Source organism: Eptesicus fuscus, chromosome 15 (assembly GCF_027574615.1).
Source record: "Eptesicus fuscus isolate TK198812 chromosome 15, DD_ASM_mEF_20220401, whole genome shotgun sequence".
NCBI classification, from domain to species: domain Eukaryota; kingdom Metazoa; phylum Chordata; class Mammalia; order Chiroptera; family Vespertilionidae; genus Eptesicus; species Eptesicus fuscus.
The window spans coordinates 29,158,974-29,180,968 of NC_072487.1; the positions used below are offsets into that span (position 1 = coordinate 29,158,974).

A 21,995-nucleotide genomic window follows, 5' to 3' on the forward strand; every position below is an offset into this window, starting at 1 on the left:
GTGAATGGAGGTCAGGAAAGATGAAGAGAGAAGATGAGACAGACACCCAGTAGGAGCAACTGATCTCCTGGATTGAGCCATGCTTCTAGCTTATCCCAACTACTTACAATGGAAAACAGCCTTTTTGCTTAAGGTGGGGTTCTGCCTCTTAGAACCAAGAATTCTTATTAATATAAAATCAATAAGGTCTTATATATAACCTCATACATGAACTTCTATGTGACATGCACTATGTATCTGGTAACTGTATGAAATATGTTAACATCTATTGAACACTTACGGTATATTAGGAGCTGTGGTATATGCTATGTACAGTTATTTTATTTCATCCACACAACCACCTTACAAAGTGGGCATCAGAACCATATGAGTGTCTAACAAGAGGAAATTGAGGTTATCTAACAATTGCTCAAGGTCACATCTCACTAAAAAGTAATACCAGAACTCAAAACACAACATGCTGGTACAAAAGCTGGTACGCTCCTCCTATGTGGAATCTAAGTAACATGAACGGAGTGAATCCAAAGATATGGAAGAAGGAACAGAGTGCGGAATCTCAGAGGGAAGGGGGCGGGGGGTAATCAATCAAAGACCTTGTATGCATATATGCATAACCCATGGACACAGACAAGAGGCTGCTAAAGGCCTGGAGTGGGAGGCGGGCCAGCTGGAGGGGGTCAATGGGGGGTGGGGGGTGGGGAAGAGACATATGTAATACTTGCAACAATAAAGAATTATTTTTTTAAAAAGCTGGTGCTCTTTTTTTCCCCCCTCTGGTCTATTTTGTTCCAAACACATGGAAGCATGGAACAGACTGAGGTATCCCAGAGGGGAAGGGGGGTGGGGGAGAGGAGATTAACCAAAGAACTTATATGCAAAAAAGAAAGAAAGAAAAGAAAAGAACTTAGATGCACACTAGAGGCCCAGTGTACAGATTCATGCACCTGTGGGGTCCCTTGGTGTGGCCTGCAGGGATCGGGCCTAAACGGGCAGTCCAACATCCCCCAAGGGATGTGGTAGTGCGCGAAGCCCCAGGCGGATGGGGAGGAGCCTGAGCCCTGGCGCCACTCTGCTCATCCTGGCCCCACTGCACCTGCCACCGCAGCTCCAGGCTCGCTGCTGCTCCGCTGCGGTCTCCCGGCGGCGGCGAGGCGATACCCGCTTAGAAGCGGCCGTGGGCTAGCGCTCAGTCTCTATGCCAGTCCCCATCCCGATCCGGTCGCAATGGGGGAGGGGCACGCAGAGGGAGTGTCCACGGGAGAGGCTCCAGCCACCATGGCTGCAGAGCCTGGTTTCTTGCTAAGCGGTACTTCCCCTGTGGGAGCACGCAGACCACCAGGGTGCAGCTCCAGCATTGAGCGTCTGCCCCCTGGTGGTCAGTGCGCATCATAACGACCAGTCATTCTAGTGGTTTCACCATGAAGGTCACTTAGGCTTTTATTAGATAGATAGATAGATAGATAGATAGATAGATAGATAGATAGATAGATAGATAGATAGATAGATATGCATAACCCATGGACACAGATAATAGTGCAGTGAAGGCAGGGGAGGTTGCTAGGGGGCGGGTAAGAGTGATATCCGTAATACTTTCAAAAATAAAAGATAAATTAAAAACAAACAAACAGCTGGTACTCTCAAATATTACAAAACATTAAAAAACCCAGCCAGCATGGCTCAGTTGAGCATAGACCCATGAACCTGGAGATTACTGTTTGATTCCAATCAGAACATATGCCTGAGCTGTGGGCTCAATCCCCAAAAGGGGGCATGCAGAGGCAGCCGATCAATGTTTCCCTCTCATCTATGCTCGCTCTCTCTCTCTCCCCCTCTCCCTTCCTCTCTCTGAAATCAATTTAAAAAACACTAAAAAATGATTCAATAAAAAAAAGCATCAAACTAAGTTTATATTTATTCTGAATCATCTGACATCACTTATTCCTGCATGGCATTTTAACAAAATCTCAGTTTGTTGAATAAAATTTAACCAAATCCATAACATTCAGAAAAACCTTCTCTCTTGATTTTAGACCTTTCCACAGCTTAAGACATGTCTTCTTAAACCTCACTTCTCTCATTCTCTACAGAGTAAATCTGCAATTCTCTTATTCATTGTGTTTGGACATGGACTTGGAAAGCAGGATTTAAGACATCATCTAATTCTATATCCCCAGCAGTTAACCACTACCATAAGCACAGGATGCTTGGGAGAATTATATTGTATCCTTGAAACTTCCAATCTATTATATGCCAAATTTAGACTTAAAGTAATTACTATGACCAAAAAAACAAGGGGGATTCATTTTTATACGGTTATTAAAATAATGGTAATTATAAATATTTGGATAGTACTTTACAGATTACAAAGCACTTTCACACAGAGTATATCCCTGGACCCTTCTAGCAATCCTATAAGTAGACAGTGAATAAATCATGCCTCCATTTGTCAGTTAAAGAAATTTATGATTAAAGTCATACAGTGTTTTGCCCTAAGTCATTCAGCTGGTAAGTGACAGATTGGGATTTTAAAACAGGTCTTCTTGCTCCCAAGTCAATATTAATTCAAAAAATAATAAATACCACTGACTACCAGAGCAATTTTCTATCTGCTTACTTTAAGCATTCTTTTCCCCTTAAACCTTTATGCCATAAATGTTTAAATAAATCATCAGCCCCTCTGAAAGTCTCTTCAGTACATCCCTGTATTCATGAAAACTTACTAAGCAAAATCTGCCATATATAGTGCCCATAAAAGTATGTCTCAGGGCTCCCACCTGGGGCTGTGCATATTCTGTAGCTACTCAGAAATCTCAGGAAACTTGGTGTTCTTAATCATTACATTTTAGACAAGAATCTTTATAACGTGTGTGTGTGTGTGTGTGTGTGTGTGTGTGTGTGTGTGTGTGTGTATTCCCTTCTCTGCCCTTAAACAGATTGATCTAAAAAGACTTCAGGCAAAAATCTAAGGGATACAGGGGCAGAGGAGAGCAGTATAGACATGGAATAGGGAGGGGATTCTAGGCAGCAGTCTTTGCAATAATCATACCAAAAACATGGTATGAAGAACTGAAGATGAAGAAGCAGAAGTTCATCGCCAGCCTGTAAGGCCAGAGAGAAGGAGGAAGACACAGCCAGGAAAGAGATGTCAAGGTCAGGAGAGGTCATCCCTGGAGAAGAGTAAAGGCAACTGTTTCAGATTCAACTCAACAAGCAGAGGCCAGCAGGAAAGGAGACCAGTGTGTGCTCATGTGTCATCCTATCACTTTGTAGAGTAAGTGAAAATATTCCTATGGTTGGAGATCATACTGGTTAACCTGGTCATTTTGTGGGTGAGGAAATTACAAGTACAGTTATCTGTCCAAAGCCAAATGTTAGTAGAATAAGGACTAGAGCCTTGATTGCTGGTCCCTTGTGTCTTAGCTCTGCCACACACACTCCCTGCCTCCCAATATATATATGAATTTGTATTGCTTCTACCAACTTTCAAAGCTCACTTTAAATATATTATGATGATTACTAAAATGAATTTTAATGATGATTGAGTTTACCTCAAAGTATTTAACTCTGAGCTAATATAATCTTTCATAAATCTACTGGGAAATATACTTACAGTCATTTATATCACTCTTTTCCTACAGCAGTTATCTTAGAAAATGGAATGTAGATTAGCTGTCATACTCACTGCTGTGTTTTATTACTTTATCATTATAAATAATGGCCAAGGTTAAAGATAATAGTGTTATTATAAATCTACCCTTAATGCATAGAATGGAGTCTCTATGCTTAATAACTAATAGAGTAATTAAATACTGAAAATATACATGCTGGAAGAAAGAAATACCTTGGGTACTAGCATAATGATTCTCACAAACTGCAGTGCTCCTTCCCAAAGACACAAGATTCTAGAATCAGTCCGTTTCCTGACCAGAATATTCTCCCCTAAGTGATTTTTAGGAGACAACATAATACTGTTCTCAAGACAAGAGGAAAGAATAATCTTCCTCCGTAAGAAAGCAGGAACCACATCTCTAACTCCTCTAATACTAAAAACTCAAATTAATGTCCCAAGCATTCTCATTAATTAATATCTAACAAACCTCCAGAAAAGTTTTGCTACTAACGTTTCATTTTTCTTAAGGGAAATATAGTATATACTAGTAGTTACCTAAATACTACTAGATTTCACCAACATGTTGATTTATCCACTTCATTTAATTTTATCCACTCTGAAAGGGGGTGTCAGAAAGCATGGAGATCACTGTCCAGAAGCCTATGCACTACTTCGTAATATTTCTCAAAGTCTCCAAGAGCTAAGTCCCAAAAGTACTAAAGGATGACAGATGTTTAGAAAGTTGTTGAAGAAAGATGACAAATACAGACCCAAAGGGCCTCGAGTGTGTGCTCACAACTGAGCCTCCTGTAAACAACTGTGAAATGAATAATCCCATCACACTGTCATAAAACCTCTCAACATCCTAGACCATGTATTCAAAATGTTTAAGTTTGATTTATTCCATTAAAAGAGAAGAATGCTAAGCATTAACCAGATTAAATGTGCTTACTTAAAATAAGTTAAACAGCCCTGGTCAGTTTGGCTCAGTGGAAAGAGCTTCCCACTAGGTTTTTTTAGGTGAAAAAAACTCGACAGCAAACTAAGAACTGCCTGGATTTCTCTTGTATATCCTAAGAACTTTGCCCTTCCACCTAATACTTTCCTTCCAAGTAGATGTCATTTTCAATCATTAGGAAGTTTTCCTATATTTGAATTTTTTTGGAGAAAGCTTACCATTTCTCATTTCACCGAATGATAAAACCTCAATGGCAAGATTGGACTAGAACTTATACACTGTACTTCAACTCGTGATCAGCAGAACTTGAAAGAAACCATTCTCTTTGAATTGGAACCAAGAAAGCTGCTGGGCTGGCACAATACGTGAAGCGCGCCCTAAACGTTCATCAGGACATCCTGTTTCCTGTTGTCCAGGTTATGCTTCATATGCTTCTGCCTGTGTGTTACCCTGATGTAAATGTATTAAAGAAAGTAGGCTGATATTATAGAAAATAGACTTAACTCTTTAAAACATGAAAATGCCTGACCACAGAGGATACCAGGGTTAGCAGGCTAATAATTACAAATGTGCAATGAATGTACTATATAATGCATTTTACAGAGCAGTAACTCTTTAAGAAAAATGAGGAAAGAAGTTCAGAAACAGAGGAAACTGCAAGTTAAGACACATATCAACATTCAATTGCTCTCTGACCCAGGCCTATTACTCAAAGAGCGGTAACAGATCTCCTGATTCATCTCTCCTCTCCCTCCAGCCACCACATACTATATAGAAATGGTCATTTATTTAGAGGAGGCTGGACTGGAAGGTTATTAAGATTATTTGATACTTTACATCCAGGAAGTCAACTTTCCCATACACCTTCCAACAAATGGACAGACAAGTAAAGATGCCTAACAAATTCTTCAAGACTAAAATATCTATAAACGCATCACACACATATACACATAATGGTCTGTAGGCAACTTTAGATAGACAAGTCACCACTAGCTTCATGACTTTGAGCAAAAACCTGGGGAAAGTGGAAGACAATTCATTATTATAGTCAAAAACTTTCTTAAAGCTCATATTAAATCTGATTCCACCAAGGGAAAAACATCCTCTTCAATAGGTTATAGTGCCTTGCCCAAACCTCAAAATTCCAAAGCAAATGAGTATTAAACATGTAACTTGCCAAGACTTGGGCTCTCCAAAGTGGAGATAATTAATGCTGTAGAGGTCCATATCCTCGGTGTGCCACGCGAATGTGGTTTTCCACATGCCAAAATAGAGGTACGGGGTATTTACACCCTCAATAGAAATACCGCACTCTTCCTCAACCACATCCAAGATAGTATTTAGGCGAGCTATGTTCCATTCATCCACACCCTGGAACCAGGAGAGAGAGAGAAAAAAATCAAACATTATTACACTAGTAAAGACAACATTTACTAATCAAACCATCATCTGCCATAATTATTACACTGTATATTTTAATTCACTTAGAAATGAAAAATAAAGCAATTATTATTCAAGAAGCACATAAATATATATCCATTATTAATTCTGCAAGGTTATTGTAAGTATAATGTGGTTCTATATAAATATTAGTATAAAACTATACCAAATGACTCCCTGATTCCCAACATAAATGTAAGGTAAGTCCCCACTTGCTATTAGCAAAACAATCATTTCTCCAAAACATATGATCTGGAGTGTGTTTTCTATTTTTGGTACACCTTTTAGTTTTGAGTTATTTTGTTTTTATTTTCACTTTGTTTATTTGTATATTAGTTTAGAAGTCATATTCAGCATCAGGTAATATTTCAAGATACCACTAGCAAAATACATGTTCTTTCATACTTCTGTCATTCCCATCCAATTCAATTTTAGCATGATACATCATTTCCTAAAAATTGACCTCTACTGGAAAAACTCTTAGCACTACCCTAAGCCACAGTACATTGTGTTTTTATTGCTTCTTCTAGTAAATATTAAACTCCATGTTGATTATGAATTTTAAACACAGAATAGCTGTTAAAAAAATTCTTCTCCAAACTTTGGTAGAATCGCTGGAAGAATACAGTTTTCTAACAATAACCCAACATGGCGGGTGATAATAGAGAGAAAAGGTTATAATTGCTGGTATATAAGAGTTAAGGTTATGCCTGGCCAGAGAATGTGACATTCCAATGCAATCATGAAGGAACTGCAATGCTTTTAAACCGATCTCAACCTATTCAAGGTGCTGTTAAAGACTGGCTTTGCCCTAGCTGGTGTGGTGCAGTTGGTTGAGCATCATCCCCTGCACCAAAACTTCACTGGCTTGATTCCCGGTCAAGGCACATTCCCAGGTTGTGGGTTTGATTCCTGGACAGGGTGCATATGGGAGGCAACCAATCACTGTTTCTCTTTCACATTGATATTCCTCTCCATCACCCTTCCTCCCTGTCTCTTTCTCTAAAAAAAAAAAAAAAAATTTGCCCTAGCTGGTTTGGCTCAGTGGGTAGAGCATCAGCCTGCAGACTGCAGGATCCTGGGTTCAATTCCCAGTCAAGGGCACATGCCCGGGTTGTGGGCTCAATCCCCAGTAGGGGGAGTGCAGGAGGCAGCTGATCAATGATTCTCTCTTATCACTGATGTTTCTGTATCTCTCTTACTCTCCCTTCCTCTCTGAAATCAATAAAAATATTATTTTGCCCTAGCCGGTTTGACTCAGTGGATAGAGTGTCAGCCTGCAGACTGAAGGGTCCCGGGTTTGATTCCAGTCAAAGGCACATGCCTGGGTTGTGGGCTCAATCCCCAGTAGGGGTTGTGCAGGAGGCAGCCAATCAGTGATTCTTTCTCATCATTGACGTTTCTATCTCTCCCTCTCCCTTCCTCTCTGAAATCAATAAAAATATATTTTAAATAAATAAAAATATATATTTTTAAAAGTCAATAAAAACATTTTTTTAAAAGAGGGACATTAAATTAATTTATATATACCCATAAGGCCCTCTCCAATAACTATGCCAATGGCCTCACAGACAATCACATCTAATATTTCTCTTACACACTGAAAATGTACAGGGTTTTCTGTTTTCATTTTGGTCTATAGATGATTCTCTAATCAGTGTAGTAATCTTACCTCCTCAAGCTTTTGGGTTAGAAAAATTGTTGATGGAGCAGTTAATGAAGCTCTGCCTCACTTAACATAATTGAAAGTGCCAACAGAAATAATTTAATTCCCAAATTCTCCTAAGTGGTCATTCTATCTTTAACCCCACAGTGGGAAGTTTGCTATTTGGAAATTGGTCAAAGTGTTTTAGAGAAGATCCTAAGTTCCAACTTATGAAACTTCATAAAAAGTAGATCAACTTATGTAAAATATTCTATCTCTATTTATAGTGATGCAATCTCTTAACCCTAGTCCAATCAGACTTCAGTCCAGTCATTCTAATAATAAAGTCCTATTTAAAAGTCATTACTGAGGCAATGAATATGAATATGAATAATGAATATGAGCGCTATATTATAGGAATCATTTTTAAACTGAATGAACTTGCAAATTTAGGAACAAAGCATTCCTCTGAAACTCCTTCATTTAGAGAGAGAGATCTTAACTTTATTACTGACTGATTTTTATTTTTTTTTAATAACTAAGGCTGACTCGTTTGACATCCTCAAACCTGCGGGTCTAAGGGGATAAGGGTAGAGAAGTAAGAATGCTGGCAGAAGACCCAGATTATAACCCCAGCTCTGCCACTGGCCAGGGCAAAGAACACTGAGATTTTCTGAGCTGCAAGTCTTTCTTCATGAAAACATGAGGACTAGCACCTTCCCAGAGATTCATGGAATACTGAACATGCTAAAGTTCACAAAATGTTTAGAAAATTTCTTAGAACAGATAGAATAAATATCTCCACTATTCTCTAGTAAATCTTACTGGAAAGCCTCCCCCAAAATCACAGTCGAATATGTGTTAAGAGATAATAAAGTCCTATGAAATTTATTACTGATGTTATCCTCATTAATAGGCAAATAACCTATTTTTTTCAAGGCCAAGTGATGGGCAAGACCAAGGTTGGCATGAGGCTGAAACTTTAACTTCTTTTCAAGAAATTATATGAAATTGTTAGAGTTTCATATAATTTCAATTTAAAAAGTGGTTAAAATGCTAAGAATAACAGGTGTAAAGAGACCATAGACAAATTTTACCACTTCAAAATTTCTTCTCCAGTTTCCATTCTCTACTATGGACTGAACTGGCTAACTGACTCCAAGGACAGGCTCTACGCAAACACCAACAAGCATCAGTGTCCTAAACAAACTCAGACAGAGTATGCCTAGTCTGTCATTTAGGTGAAGTGTTAACCACACTGTACCTCATTACACTACACATACCTATACATCACACCTATTCAAAACAATCTGGTAACATAGGTAATGTTAAACCTAAATGAACAAATGGGGAAACCTAATACTCCTCGCCAGTAGTAGGTGGCAAAGATAAACCTAAATCTACCTGACTCCTGGGCCTTCACTTGTAAACACTATGCTTCCAGTTCTGATCATTTTAAAATACAACATATCATCCTCCTCTCTCAGCAACAATTGTCAACAAAGATCCAAAGAGCTAAAATTTAGGGCAGGCAAACACATAAAGCTGCCACGTTCTCCCCACCCAGGGGTACAACTGTTCTACACAAACACTGGCAAAGCTTGTAATAGAAGCTGCTTCACTTGGGCGTTGGTGATAGAACTGGTGTAATGTAAAGGTCTCCAGAAAGACCTCAGCTACAAACAAGCCCCACAATGACAAGTCGAAATTTGCGAACTATTCAACGCTTAAAGCCATAGAATCTCAGCAGAAAGTCTGCACAGCGGCCCAAGTTCATAGACAAATGCCTCTTCCAGATTCCGTCAAATTAGTTCTTCTACATGTTCAGCAGGTGCTCGGGGGTATTTGTCACTCACCTGACCTCCACTGGGCCAATATTTCCTCCTGATTCTCCTCTCCCTTCACCCCAATTACCCAGTCAACATTCTATGCCTGTCCTGCTCTGTTTGTCTATTTACCCAGTGTTTGTCTCGTTTTCTGAAATAATTCATCATTGGATCATGATCTGGGCACATATGTGTAACTGAGAATTTTATCAAGGATCTTTCCTTTACCTTCCACCTATCGGGAATTAGATGGCATTTTACAAGAACTCTTCAGTCTTCAATAGCATAACTGCAATCAGGAGCTATTTAAGGGAGTCACTGACATCAGAGCATGAACGATGCACCCATAACCATCCACAGAGACTATACCGAAATTGAGGCCACAGCCCTTACTCTCTGGGCCACTTCCATGCCAATGAGCACCCTCTTCTCAGCACTGTGAGCATCCAGCACCCACTCTATGAGACTGCGTTCAGTCACTGGAAAACTGAAGGATGACACGGCAGCAATAAGACACATTAGAAACCTCACTAATAATGCATCATTCCCACCTCTACAGAGAATTGATGCAATATCACTGTAAACCAATTTTCCCCAAACTATTCCTAATGCAACATTAGCCCTACCAGAGGCTGTGGTCAGAAACCCTGGGCTTCCTTTTCTCCTCCTCTTAGTCACGGTGCTGACAAGTATTCCAAGGCTCTGAGAGGCCCTACTACAGAAACCTATTTAATTTTGCTTAACTCCGTGCTTCCCAAATATTATTTGACCAAAAAACCTCACTTATGTGCTCCATTACGATCTGTAAAATAGTACCATGTGGGACAACACCCCAGGAGAGGCATTCTAGTCCTACACCGTTCCCTCTGTGCCTCCGCCGAAACGTATCTTGGTAAACAGAAAATCACTCCAACCACAGCGGAGAGGGCATTTAAGAACCCATATTCCAGCCCTAACCAGTTTGGCCCAGTGGATAGAGCATCGACCTGCGGACTGAAAGGTCCCAGGTTCGATTCCGGTCAAGGGCATGTACCTTGGTTGCGGGCACATCCCCAGTGGGGAGTGTGCAGGAGGCAGCTGATCGATGTTTCTAACTCTCTATCCCTCTCCCTCTCCCTTCCTTCTCTGTAAAAAAATCAATAAAAATATATTTTTTTTTAAAAGAAAAAGAAAAAGAACCCATATTCCAGCTGGAATATGGTCACATCTGTTGTTGTTATGATACACATATATAATTTGATTGTGTCACCTACAAATACACAGAGATGGTATAAATTTAAAACATCCCAAAAGTTATTTATAAATGAAGATGGACTAAAAGATTTAAAGTAGGAAGAAAAGAGGGAAGACTTAAACTTTTAACCCTACCAAATGTGCTAGCAAGCAGAGAATGAGCTTGCTTTTTTTTTTTAAGGGCATAAAAATGAGGGCACACCCATCAAAGACTACAAAAAGGTTCTTCTGAGATAAAAGACAAATGAATAAACTCATAAAAATCATGGTTAACACACACTCTCTTCTGTCCTCACCCAGCAAAGAGCAAAATGAAATGATATTTTTTCTCCAAGAATGACACAATACCAGAAAAGTAGCATGCTGTACAGGAGTTGAAAGCTCTCTGACCAAATACTGGCTCTGCCACTCACCAGTTATATAGGAGCTGACGGTTTCTCAATGAACGTTCATGGCAGAGCACAGAGTTCAAGTCTGCCAATGAGGACATGACAAGAATTGTGGCCACCTTGAGATGTCCACAGAAAAGGTCTATCCCCTCAGTGGAACCACTTTAAAATAAATATGGCCTTGGCAGCACAAGTGGAGACCAAGGCTTCCTAACAGCACATAATTCCAGACTTGCCTACCTCAAGGGACAGTTGTAAAGACAAGACTGCAAAATACATATGAAAATATTTTGAAAAAATTTATTTCTAACTAAATTTTTCTTTTTCAAAGGTGGGAGGACCAGAGCTTATTTGAGTTGTATTCCTTGGGGCTCAGGGCCTACCCTACCTCAAAGAGGGTTGTCAGGAGCATGTTCCAAAGGCACATCGGGAAGTGAAGAGCTGAGTGATAATGCAGAAGCTACACTGAGGTGCCCAAAGAGCCAGCAAGTAACAACGTGAGTGACACAGCCCGGTGCAAATCAAAAGGAGTGTAGGGAAGACCATTTGGAGACCATCTACTGTCCTGTCTAGAAGGGCCCTTACTTAGCTCCTGTCTATTGCTGTCACTGGGAATGCTGCTAGATGTTCTGAACTTTTAAGTGAAGCTCAAAATCCAAATTAACAAACTTTTAAAACTGTGGATCAAACAAAATACATCTGTGGCCACATTTGCAGAAAGGTAGCAGGTATTAAGAAGTTCACACTTATTGCAATAATTTTAAAGGGATGAAGGAGGAAGGAACAAGGCAATGCATGAAAAAATATATTTTTTTAATTTTTTAAAAAGTAAAGTAACATTTTCTTTGTATCTGTCATCCATCCAGAAAACTAGAACTAAATCTTAAAACTCTGTAGGTACTCAGTAATTATTTCATTAGCACAGGGATCTCAAAAGCACAGGGATAATCCCCAAGCTGGGAAAACAAGAACAAAACACTCTCATTTTACAGATGAAAGTAAGATGCTTAGTAACTTACCAGCCCTCCTTGTTTGAAACTGAGAACAGAGCAACCAGTCTCCTGGATAGTAAATGTGTTGTCAATCTAGCAAACCACAATTTTTTGTAATCAATCCCTTCATAAATACTGACATGGGTCCCATTTTTATAACAGAGCATATGATATGATGTTTCTCATTAGCACATTACTGTGCAGTATTTTGTAGGTATTTTTTTTTGCTTAAACTAATTAAATAAAAATACTAATTTTTAAGTTCTGGTGGGGTTTTTTTAAGATTCTGCTTTTCCTTATTTGGCTCTTACCATCTCTTTCTAAAACACTTATCACAGCCCACTCAACACCTAGAGTGCTGTGATTCAAACAAAAGACCATCCACCTAATCACCACTAATTTGATGGTAAGTTAAGATTAGGCTACAGTACATGACTGCCCCTAATTCATGTGGCCATAACAAGCCCTCAAAGTTTCAAAGATAATGCACATGGAGAAAGAAAAAATAAAACTTGATTGGTTCTTTCAAGACTTCAAAATTCAATCCATTTCAGATAGTAATATGTGAAAATTGTACCTTTCACTAACTAAAATGAAAGCTCTGGTTGACATTTTAAACTAGACTGATGATTTCCTTAGGATCTTTACACAATAAAAATAAAATTAGACCCCTGTGAAATTCATTTTGCTTTAAAGTGAATTACAATGTGTGACATGATAGCTCTTTTTGCTTCTTCCTATCCACAAAAACATCTCATACTAGAGGCTCAACGTGCGAAATTGCTCAAGACCCAGACCCCCGCCGCGCTGGAGACCCGGAGACCGGCCGTGCCGCAAGGCCCATCATGCACCTCCTGGTGACCAGTCGTTTGGTCGTTACAGCTTTATGGTGTTACAGTCACTGGCTTTTTATAATATAGATCATTTAAGCTTCTTACTTTTAAAACAGATCACTTTTCTTTTTGCATTTTCACACATCAAAATATCTACAATTTTACAGTAGTGCTTTCTTCTCTTTCTAAAGGTCTAAACAATACCCAATGTAGAGCAAGTTTGGGGCGGGGGGAGAACTGCAACAAAAGGGCCCTATAAAAAGACTAGTCATCTTTAAAAGGTAAATATGAATATGTAAAGGAGAGCAGAGAAGAAAAAGGGGGAATACCCAGTCAAATAATAGATTGCAGAGAGTTTGGGACTCGTGCCAAGTCTGGACCACTGAGGTTTTGAGTTTAACGGTATCCCTGGTTCTAGGCAGAAACAAACCCAATCCTTTTGGAAGAAAAGCATCCTCCATTGAAACCTTTAAGTTTTCCATAAATTAAGATCAAGCCAAAGCATACAACCCAAAATCACCATGCACCCAGGGAGGCAAGCCAGCACAACAAAACAAAAACAGCTGAAGAAGCATGTAGAACACTCCCCCACCTGATATTAAGGACTGCTGATATCAGAATTAACAGAGAGACATTAAAGAATATAAAATGTTTTAAAAAATAAAAACTGGAATCACAAAAACAAGCAAGTAAAATAAACTATTTGGAAGACCAGTCAGATCAAGGAGGTGGGAGACTTCTATTAGTAGAAGTAAAATATATCATTACTAAACTAAAATACTCAATGAAAGGGTTAAACAAGAGAAATAGTTAACCAGAAGATAAAATTTAAGACAGTAACACACAGTGCAGTTCAGAAATATGAGAAGGAAAATCTGAAAGCTAACCTAGAGTAAGTATGGCTAAATTCAAGGGATCAGAGTTCCAGGAGAGATAAAAATACAAGTAGATAAAATTAATGAGAAGATTGATAAAAATCAACTACATGAAAATCAGTCTTTGTTCATTAAAAGACATCCTATCTAATAAAAGAGCAATATGCAAATTGACCATCACTCCAACACACAAGATGGCTGCCCCCATGTGGTCAAAGATGGCTGCCCCTATGTGGACACAAGATGGCCAGCAGGGGAGGGCAGTTGGGATGGATCAGGCCTGCAGGGGCGGGCAGTTGTGGGCGATCAGGCCAGCAGGGGAGGGCAGTTGGGAGGGGACTAGGCCTGTAGGGGAGAGCAGGTGGGGGGACCCAGGCCTGCAGGGGAGAGCAGTTGGGGGGGACCAGGCCTGCAAGGGAGGGCAGTTAGGGGTGACCAGGTCTGCAGGGTAGGGCAGTTTGGGGGGACCAGGTCTGTAGGGGAGGGCAGTTAGGGGTGACCAGGCCTGCAGGGGAGAGCAGTTGGGGGAAGGACCAGGCCTGCAGGGGAGGGCAGTTGTGGGCGATCAGGCCAGCAGGGGAGGGCAGTTGGGAGGGACCAGGCCTGTAGGGGAGAGCAGTTGGGGGGACCCAGGCCTGCAGGGGAGAGCAGTTGGGGGAAGGACCAGGCCTGCAGGGGAGGGTAGTTGTGGGCGATCAGGCCAGCAGGGGAGGGCAGTTAGCAGTGACCAGGCCAGCAGAGGAGGGAAGTTGGGGGCAACTGGGCCTGCAGGGAAGGGCAGTTGAGGAGGATCCAGGCCTGCAGGGGAGGGCAGCTATGGGTGACCAGGCCAGCAAGGAGGGCAGTTAAGGGTGACCAGGCCAGCAGAGGAGGGCAGTTGGGGGAGACCAGATCTGCAGGGGAGGGCAGTTGGGGGAGACCAGGACTACAGGGGAGGGCAGTTGTAGGCAATCAGGCCAGCAGGGAAGGGCAGTTGGGAGGGACCAGGCCTGCAAGGGAGGGCAGTTGGGGGCGATCAAGCCTGCAGGGGAAGGCAGTTAGGGGTGACCAGGCTGGCAGAGGGAAGTTGGGGGCGACCAGACCTGAAGGGAAGGGCAGTTGGGGTGGACCTAGGTCTGCAGGGGAGAGCAGTTTGGAGGGACCAGGCCTGCAGGGGAGGGCAGTTAGGGGTGACCAGGCCTGCAGGGGAGGGAAGTTGGGGGGGACCAGGCCTGCAAGGGAGGGCAGTTAGGGGTGACCAGGCCTGCAGGGGAGGGCAGTTTGGGGGGACCAGGTCTGTAGGGGAGGGCAGTTGGGGGGACCCAGGCCTGCAGGGGAGAGCAGTTGGGGGAAGGACCAGGCCTGCAGGGGAGGGCAGTTGTGGAGATCAGGCCAGCAGGGGAGGGTAGTTGGGAGGGACCAGGCCAGCAAGGGGAGGGCAGTTAGGGGCAATGAGGCTGGCATGGGAGCAGATAGGCATCAATCAGGCTGGCAGGGGAGTGGTAAGGGGGTGATCAGGCTGGCAGGCAGAAGCGGTTAGGGGCAATAAGGAAGGCAGGCAGGCGAGCAGTTGGGAGCCAGCAGTCCTGGATTGTGAGAGGGAGGTCCGACTGCCCGTTTAGGCCCGATCCTACCGGGATCGGGCCTAAACGGGCAGCCGGACATCCCTCGAGGGGTCCCAGATTGGAGAGGGTGCAGGCTGGGCTGAGGGACACACACCCCCATGCACAAATTTCGTGCACAGGGCCTGTAGTTATAAATAAGCCTATCTCTAAAAATGTTCATGTCAACTTTACTTAACCTTAAATATACTATATTGAATTTATAAAACTGAGGCATCTCAAACCTTTACTGAACTTGTTTGCTAGTGACCAAAATACCAAAATGCCTATTGTATTTGTAGAATAAAAACTGCTTATAAAGGCTTCATTATTACTTCTATTCTTGAAGATGATAGTACTCTGTGTGGCCAAATATTTGGGCTCATTCTGGATTTAGGCATTTCAATCATTCTTGCTTTTCTAATTTAACTTTTTCATAGTTAAAATGAGAATAAAAATTATTAATTTCTATCTGTCTTACTTTACAAGTATTTCTGGATAGGAAATTCAAAAAAATAACACTGCTTTGTTTAATATAATATGAAATATAGAATTGATATTTCCAGAATAAGACATGATTCAATAATATTTTTGCTATATATCTTTATACATTATTTTCTTATCCAACTAGTTACCAAACACTTGTTTGTAAACATGCTTTCACAGTATAACTTGTATACATGTAAATATAAGTATTTAATTCTCAATGTTCATTTCTAACTGATGAATAAAATAAAACTACAAAAGTTGTGGTAAAACTTTTACTTGCTGTTCTGGTCCTGGTGGTACTTACCTATGATCAGTCACATACTTAATCAAGAAACCTTCCCAACAAAGTATAACAGGATGAGAATCTGAAATGATTTTCAATATCTCTTACTAGATATTGGCTATTATATCATGTATTAAGTGCAAAACACTTAATTGACAATCAGTATGGCTTCTGATTTTGCTTTTAATTTTCTAGATTGTATTTAAGCAATTCAAAAGTATGTTCCTGATTTTGAGATACAAAGTGGTATTTCTCAATTATCACTTTATTGAATGTGTACAACAGTCCAATGAAGTTTATAAAGTATACCCTCTATATAGCTTCAGGAGCTAGAATTAAAATTATTTAGTTATCACAAAAGAGGACAATATTGAAAATAAAAAAACCAAAAATGTAAAGAATAAGACACAACTGAAGGAAATAACTCAACAAATTTAAATTGCATACTTTTGGTATCCAGAATACATTAAAAATTCCAAATAATAAGAAAACATTTTTAAAAATGTAAAAAAAAAATAGGCAAAGGACATTTCGCAAAAGAGGAAAGAAACAGAATGGCTAATAAAGACATGAAAATATATTCTCATATCATTTATAATCAGAAAAATGCAAATTCACACCCAAGACATTTTACAGTCAGAAGACTCACAATAAGTAAAAAGGTAAACAATATTAAGTGCCAAAGAGAATATATGTGTAAGCAAGAGGAAGTTTTTGGAGGTACTGAAATGCTCTACAACTGGACTGGTGGTGATGGTTGCAAAAAAATCACTTGTGGTATGTAAGACTGTCTTAAAAATACTTACACACTGCTGGAGGAATAAACCTGGTACAAACGCTTTGGAAAATAATTCAGTATCTGGGGTAAAAATCACCCTATAAGGCAGCATTTCCATTCCCAGTAAATGCTTTGGAGAAACTTTTATACATGTGCAGGAACCATGTACAGGAGTATGTTCATAGTAGCAATATTTCCTTTTTTATGTCATCCTGATTTGCCACGGTTGTTGGTTCTATCTCTAGTCAGGGCACATACAACAACCCACCAATGAAAGCAAAAATAATTAGAACAACAAATCAATGTTTCTTTCTCTCTCTTTCTACTTCCTCTCTATTCTCTCTCTTCCTTCCTCTCTCTCTAAAATCAATCAACAAAGAATTTCTTTTAAAGATAAAAAATATCTCCTGGCAGGAAAATATGAAATAAAATGTAACGTCACAAAATGAAATATTATACAGCAATTAAAATCATTGCACAATAGCTCACAAAATAATATGGATAAACACAAGAAACCTATTGTTCCGAGAAAAAAATCAAAGTCTATAGGGTAGATAAATGGTGATGGAAGAAGACTTTCCTTGGGGTGGTGAACACACAATACAAGATACAGATGATATTATAGAACTGTACATCTAAAACCTATATAATTTCATTAACCAATGTCACCCAGATAAATTCAATAAAAAAATTTTTTAAAAAAGAAAAAAATCAAAGTCCCAGAAGACTACATAAAGGGATACTATTTTTAATAAGGTTAAAAATAAGCCAAACCAAATATATAGTTTAAAAATACGCGTATGTGAAAAAACTATTTTCAAACGGCAAGAAATCAAACACAATAGAGACATACCTCATTTTAGTGTGCTTTGCTTTATTGCACTTCACAGAGAATGATTTGTTTACAAAGAAAAGATTCCTGGAAACCCTGTGTAGAGCAAATTAAAATCCTTCTGGAAAGCATTCACCAGTATATATGCCATCCAGAACATTTTGTAATTCATGGGAAGAGGTCAAAACAAACAATATTAGCAAGAGTTTAGAAGAAGTTGATTCCAACTCTTATGGATGACTCAGGGGTGGGGGGAGTTTCAAGACTTCAGTGGAGGAAGTACTGCAGGTGTGACAGAAATAGCAAAAGAACTAGAATTAGAACTAGAGCCTGACTGAATTGCTGCAATCTACACTAATAAAATAGAAATATGCAAATTGACCATCACTTCACGACACCCACCAACCAATCAGGAGTGAGTATGCAAATTAACCTCATCGCCTCGGTGGAGACAGCAGGGAGAAGGCAGCTCCCGGTATGGCCTGCTTGGTCATCGAAGTGGAAACCCGGGGGCAGGGAAGCGCGGCCCACAGGCAGCTCCCAGCATGGCCTGCTTGGCCTTCACCACGGCAACCAGGGAGCAGGTAAGCACAGCCGCAGGCAACACCCAGCATGGCCTCAGCGACCCGGGAGCAGTGAAGTGCAGCCCGCAGGCAGCACCCAGCACGGCCTGCTTGGCAGTTGCCTCGGTGTGGAGCAGGCAGGCCCCGCAGAGAGCAGAGAACCACAAGGAGCAGGCCTAAGCAGTCAGTAGGACATCCCCTGAGGGCTCCCGGATTGGAGAGGGTGCAGGTCAGGCTAAGGGACACACACACACACACACACACACACACACACACACACACACCCTGTGCAAGAATTTCGTGCACCGGGCCTCTAGCCTCATGATAAAACTTTAATGAATGAGGAGTTGCTTCTTGTGAATTAGCAAAGAAAGTGATTTCTTAAGATGGAGTCTACTCTTGGTGACGATTATTGAAATGACAACAAATGATGTAGCATATTACATAACCTTAGTTAATAAAGCAGAGTTTAAGAGAACTGACTCAAATTTTGAAAGAAGTTCTGAGTAAATGCTAACAAACAGCATCACATGCTATAGAGAAATCATGAGTCAATCAATGCAGCAAACTTCATTGTTGTCTTATTTTAAGAAAGTGCCAGTCACCCCCAATCTTCAGCAACCACGACCATGATCAGTCAACAGCCATCAATGTCGAAGCAAGACTCTCCACCAAAAAAAAAGATTACAACAAGATTACAAGTAGGATCAGATGATCATTAGAAATTTCTAGCAATAAAGTATTATGTAATTAAGGTATGTACATTGTTTTTTAGACATGATATTCACACTTAATACAGACTACAGTATAGAGTACACATACCTATTATATGCACTGAAAAACCAAAAATTTAATGTGACTCACTTTATTGTAATATTCATTTAATTGCAGTGGTCAGGAACAAAACTCACAATACCCCTGGGGTATACCTGCATTCAGGCCACCCCAGGGTGATGGGGTGGAGAGCAGGGAAGGACTATAGAAAAAGGGACCCATGGGAAGCACTGTTAACGTTCTTGCTGTTGGACTTCATTGAGGATTTGAGGTATTCAGTGAATCATTGTGCTTTAAGACTTAAATATGTTGCATGTAGATAATCAGATACTGCATTCCGAAAAATGATAAAGAAAAAATCATTAAAAAGAGATTATCTCCTGTGTCACACCCCATGGTACCACTCCTGTCCTGGCACCTTATCTTACTGTCAAGAAGATGGTGGTATATTTCTTGAAAACAGCAGAGGCATTTCTTAAGCAGTAACCCCTAAACAAACATCTTCATGGATTTGACAAATTGTACAAAATATAAATTGCTGGGCTGCAGGTTGAACTTATAGATAAATGACAACTGCAGAACAGAATTCTTCACAATTTTGAGTCAGAATCAACATTGCAGCCTCCGGATTTTTGTCATTTTGCTTTAATATTGCCATCAGCAGTAACAACATTTATTCAGTTCATACTATGGAACAGACCCTGAACTAAGGGTTTTATGTCCTCTCATTTTAGTCTATGAGGTTGACACTGTTATCATTTATTATCCGTGCCATTTTAAAGATTGGAAAACTGCAGCAAAGAGAAATCAGGTAAGTTGCTCCATATCTCACAGCTCATAATTGTGGAGCTGGATTCAAGGGCAAGAATGGAAAGCTCCTGACTCAAACTGGCTCTACTGTGCCTGGAGCCACATGGCCAAACAATGAGCCAAAAAGTCAACTCTACACTACATGCTTTTTACATAATCATGGAGGGACAACTTCCTCCCAACCACTAATAACTGGAATGGAAAGTTAGTATACGCTCCTCCATTTATAATGGGGTTATGTCCAGATAACCCCATCATCAGTTGAAAATATCATAAACTGAAAATATTGTTGTCGAAAATGCATTTAATGCACCTGACCTACCAAACATCACAGCTTATCCTAACCTATCTTCGATGTGCTCTGAACACTTACATTAGCCTGCAGTTGTGCAGTCTTCTAACACACTGTATACACTGTAGAGTATCAGTTGTTTCACCTCATGATTGCCTGGCTGACTGGGAGCTGCGGCTCGCTGCCACTGCCCAGAATCACAACAGGACATCATGCACACATCGCTAGCCCAGGAAAAGATCAAAACTCAAAATCTGAAGTACTATTTCTACTGAATGCGTAACACTTTTACACCATCATAAAGTCAAAAATTCATCAGTCGAAACATTTTAAGTCAGGGACCATCTCTAATTTAGTGATTTTGCTTTTCACCGGCCAAGAAGATAATTTGGAAATACTGGCTGAGGCCAATAGCAGAATTGTGGATCCTCTCACTGACATGCATTCTATTAAAAATTTTTCACAGAAATAATAAAAACAATTGTTAACTTTTACAAATCTACCAACATGTAGCCCTTGGAGATTATCCTAAAGGAAACCTGAACCAGGGGAAGCCCTGTTCTCCTTTAAAGAGGATCAATTATCTCAACATTCAATAAAACAGTAAAATCCCATACTCAGACCCTGACAAGTTATTTTTACATATAGAAAATTAAAATCACAATGATCTCTACTAGTGTATTCATATTTTCTAGACTAATAAGTCCCTTGTCTCATTCAACTCCTTACACTGAATTATATATACTACAGCATACCATAATATTTCAAAAATCACTGTCTTAGCCCTGTCTGGGTAGCTCAGTTGGTTAGAGCTTCATCCCCATACACCAAGCTTGTGGGTTCAATCCCTGGTCAGGGCACATACAAGAAACAACCAATAAGTGCATAATTAAGTGGAATAATAAATTGATGTTTCTCTCTTTCTCTCTCCCTCAAATCAATAAAGTTGAAAATCATCATCAAAATCTCTCTTATAATAACCTTTTATGACAGACTGCCTAAGTACTTAGTACCTATTTTCACCTTCTTTATTAAGAGAACCCCATTTAATTGAAAGAACAATGAAGCTGGGTAAAACCTGCATTTCCACTTCCCCTGCAGCTAAAGCTAGTCATGGTACATGGTTCTAGCCAATAAAATGTAACTGGTCACTGGGCAGGGCTTCCAGGACAACACTTTGAAAGGGCTGCCTCAGCAGGCACAGGTCTTGGTGCCCTTTGCCCTTCCCTCTGCTTCCCTCCACCAGATATCACATGTGATTAGTAGAGCTCGAGCAGCCACCAGAGCACAAGGGTAAGGATCTCCTCATGAAAATGGCAGAAGAAATTGCTAGGACTGTGAGTCTATAATGACATCATGGAACCAACAAACCGGCCCTGAACCGCCCGCCTCAAATTTTTACATGAAAAGTAAAGAGCTAATTTGTTTCAACCGTTGATTCTGAGGTCCCTATTACTGACTGCAAAATAATGCCTGACTGATACATTTCTTCCTTAGTAACCAAATCCATAGGTCTGCCCCTCCCCCATTCTCTAGTGGATTATAGTAACAGAGTAATGTATCAGTATCTGTGACACCACTGTGATCCTACTAGAGGAAAAGTGGAAACCACTTCAACTTTGAATGACACCAAAGTATGGACTAGACTTGAGCCTTTTTATAACAATGAATTCAGGAAAATCCCAATTTAGATAAAAGAATATACCTGTTTCTCCCAATTCCTCTACAGAATTCTATATACGTTTTTTTTTTTTTGTTTTGTTTCTCCCAGTTTGTTTTTTCCACCTTGCTTC

General features: G+C 40.3%; 1 protein-coding gene across 3 annotated transcripts in view; it reads right to left on the bottom strand.

The window, feature by feature from the left end:
* The window catches only part of KDM4C (lysine demethylase 4C), a 328,665-nt gene that overhangs the window by 258,225 nt on the left and 48,445 nt on the right, over positions 1–21,995 (bottom strand). The window contains exon 5 of one of the 3 annotated variants that reach the window (XM_028150623.2): positions 5,746–5,939. In XM_028150623.2, the coding sequence (XP_028006424.2) occupies positions 5,746–5,939 (194 nt within the window). Of the gene's footprint in view, positions 1–5,745; positions 5,940–17,799; positions 18,046–19,170; positions 19,431–21,995 lie in introns of those variants that run through there. The other 2 variants (XM_054727715.1, XM_054727714.1) reach the window with 2 other exon arrangements.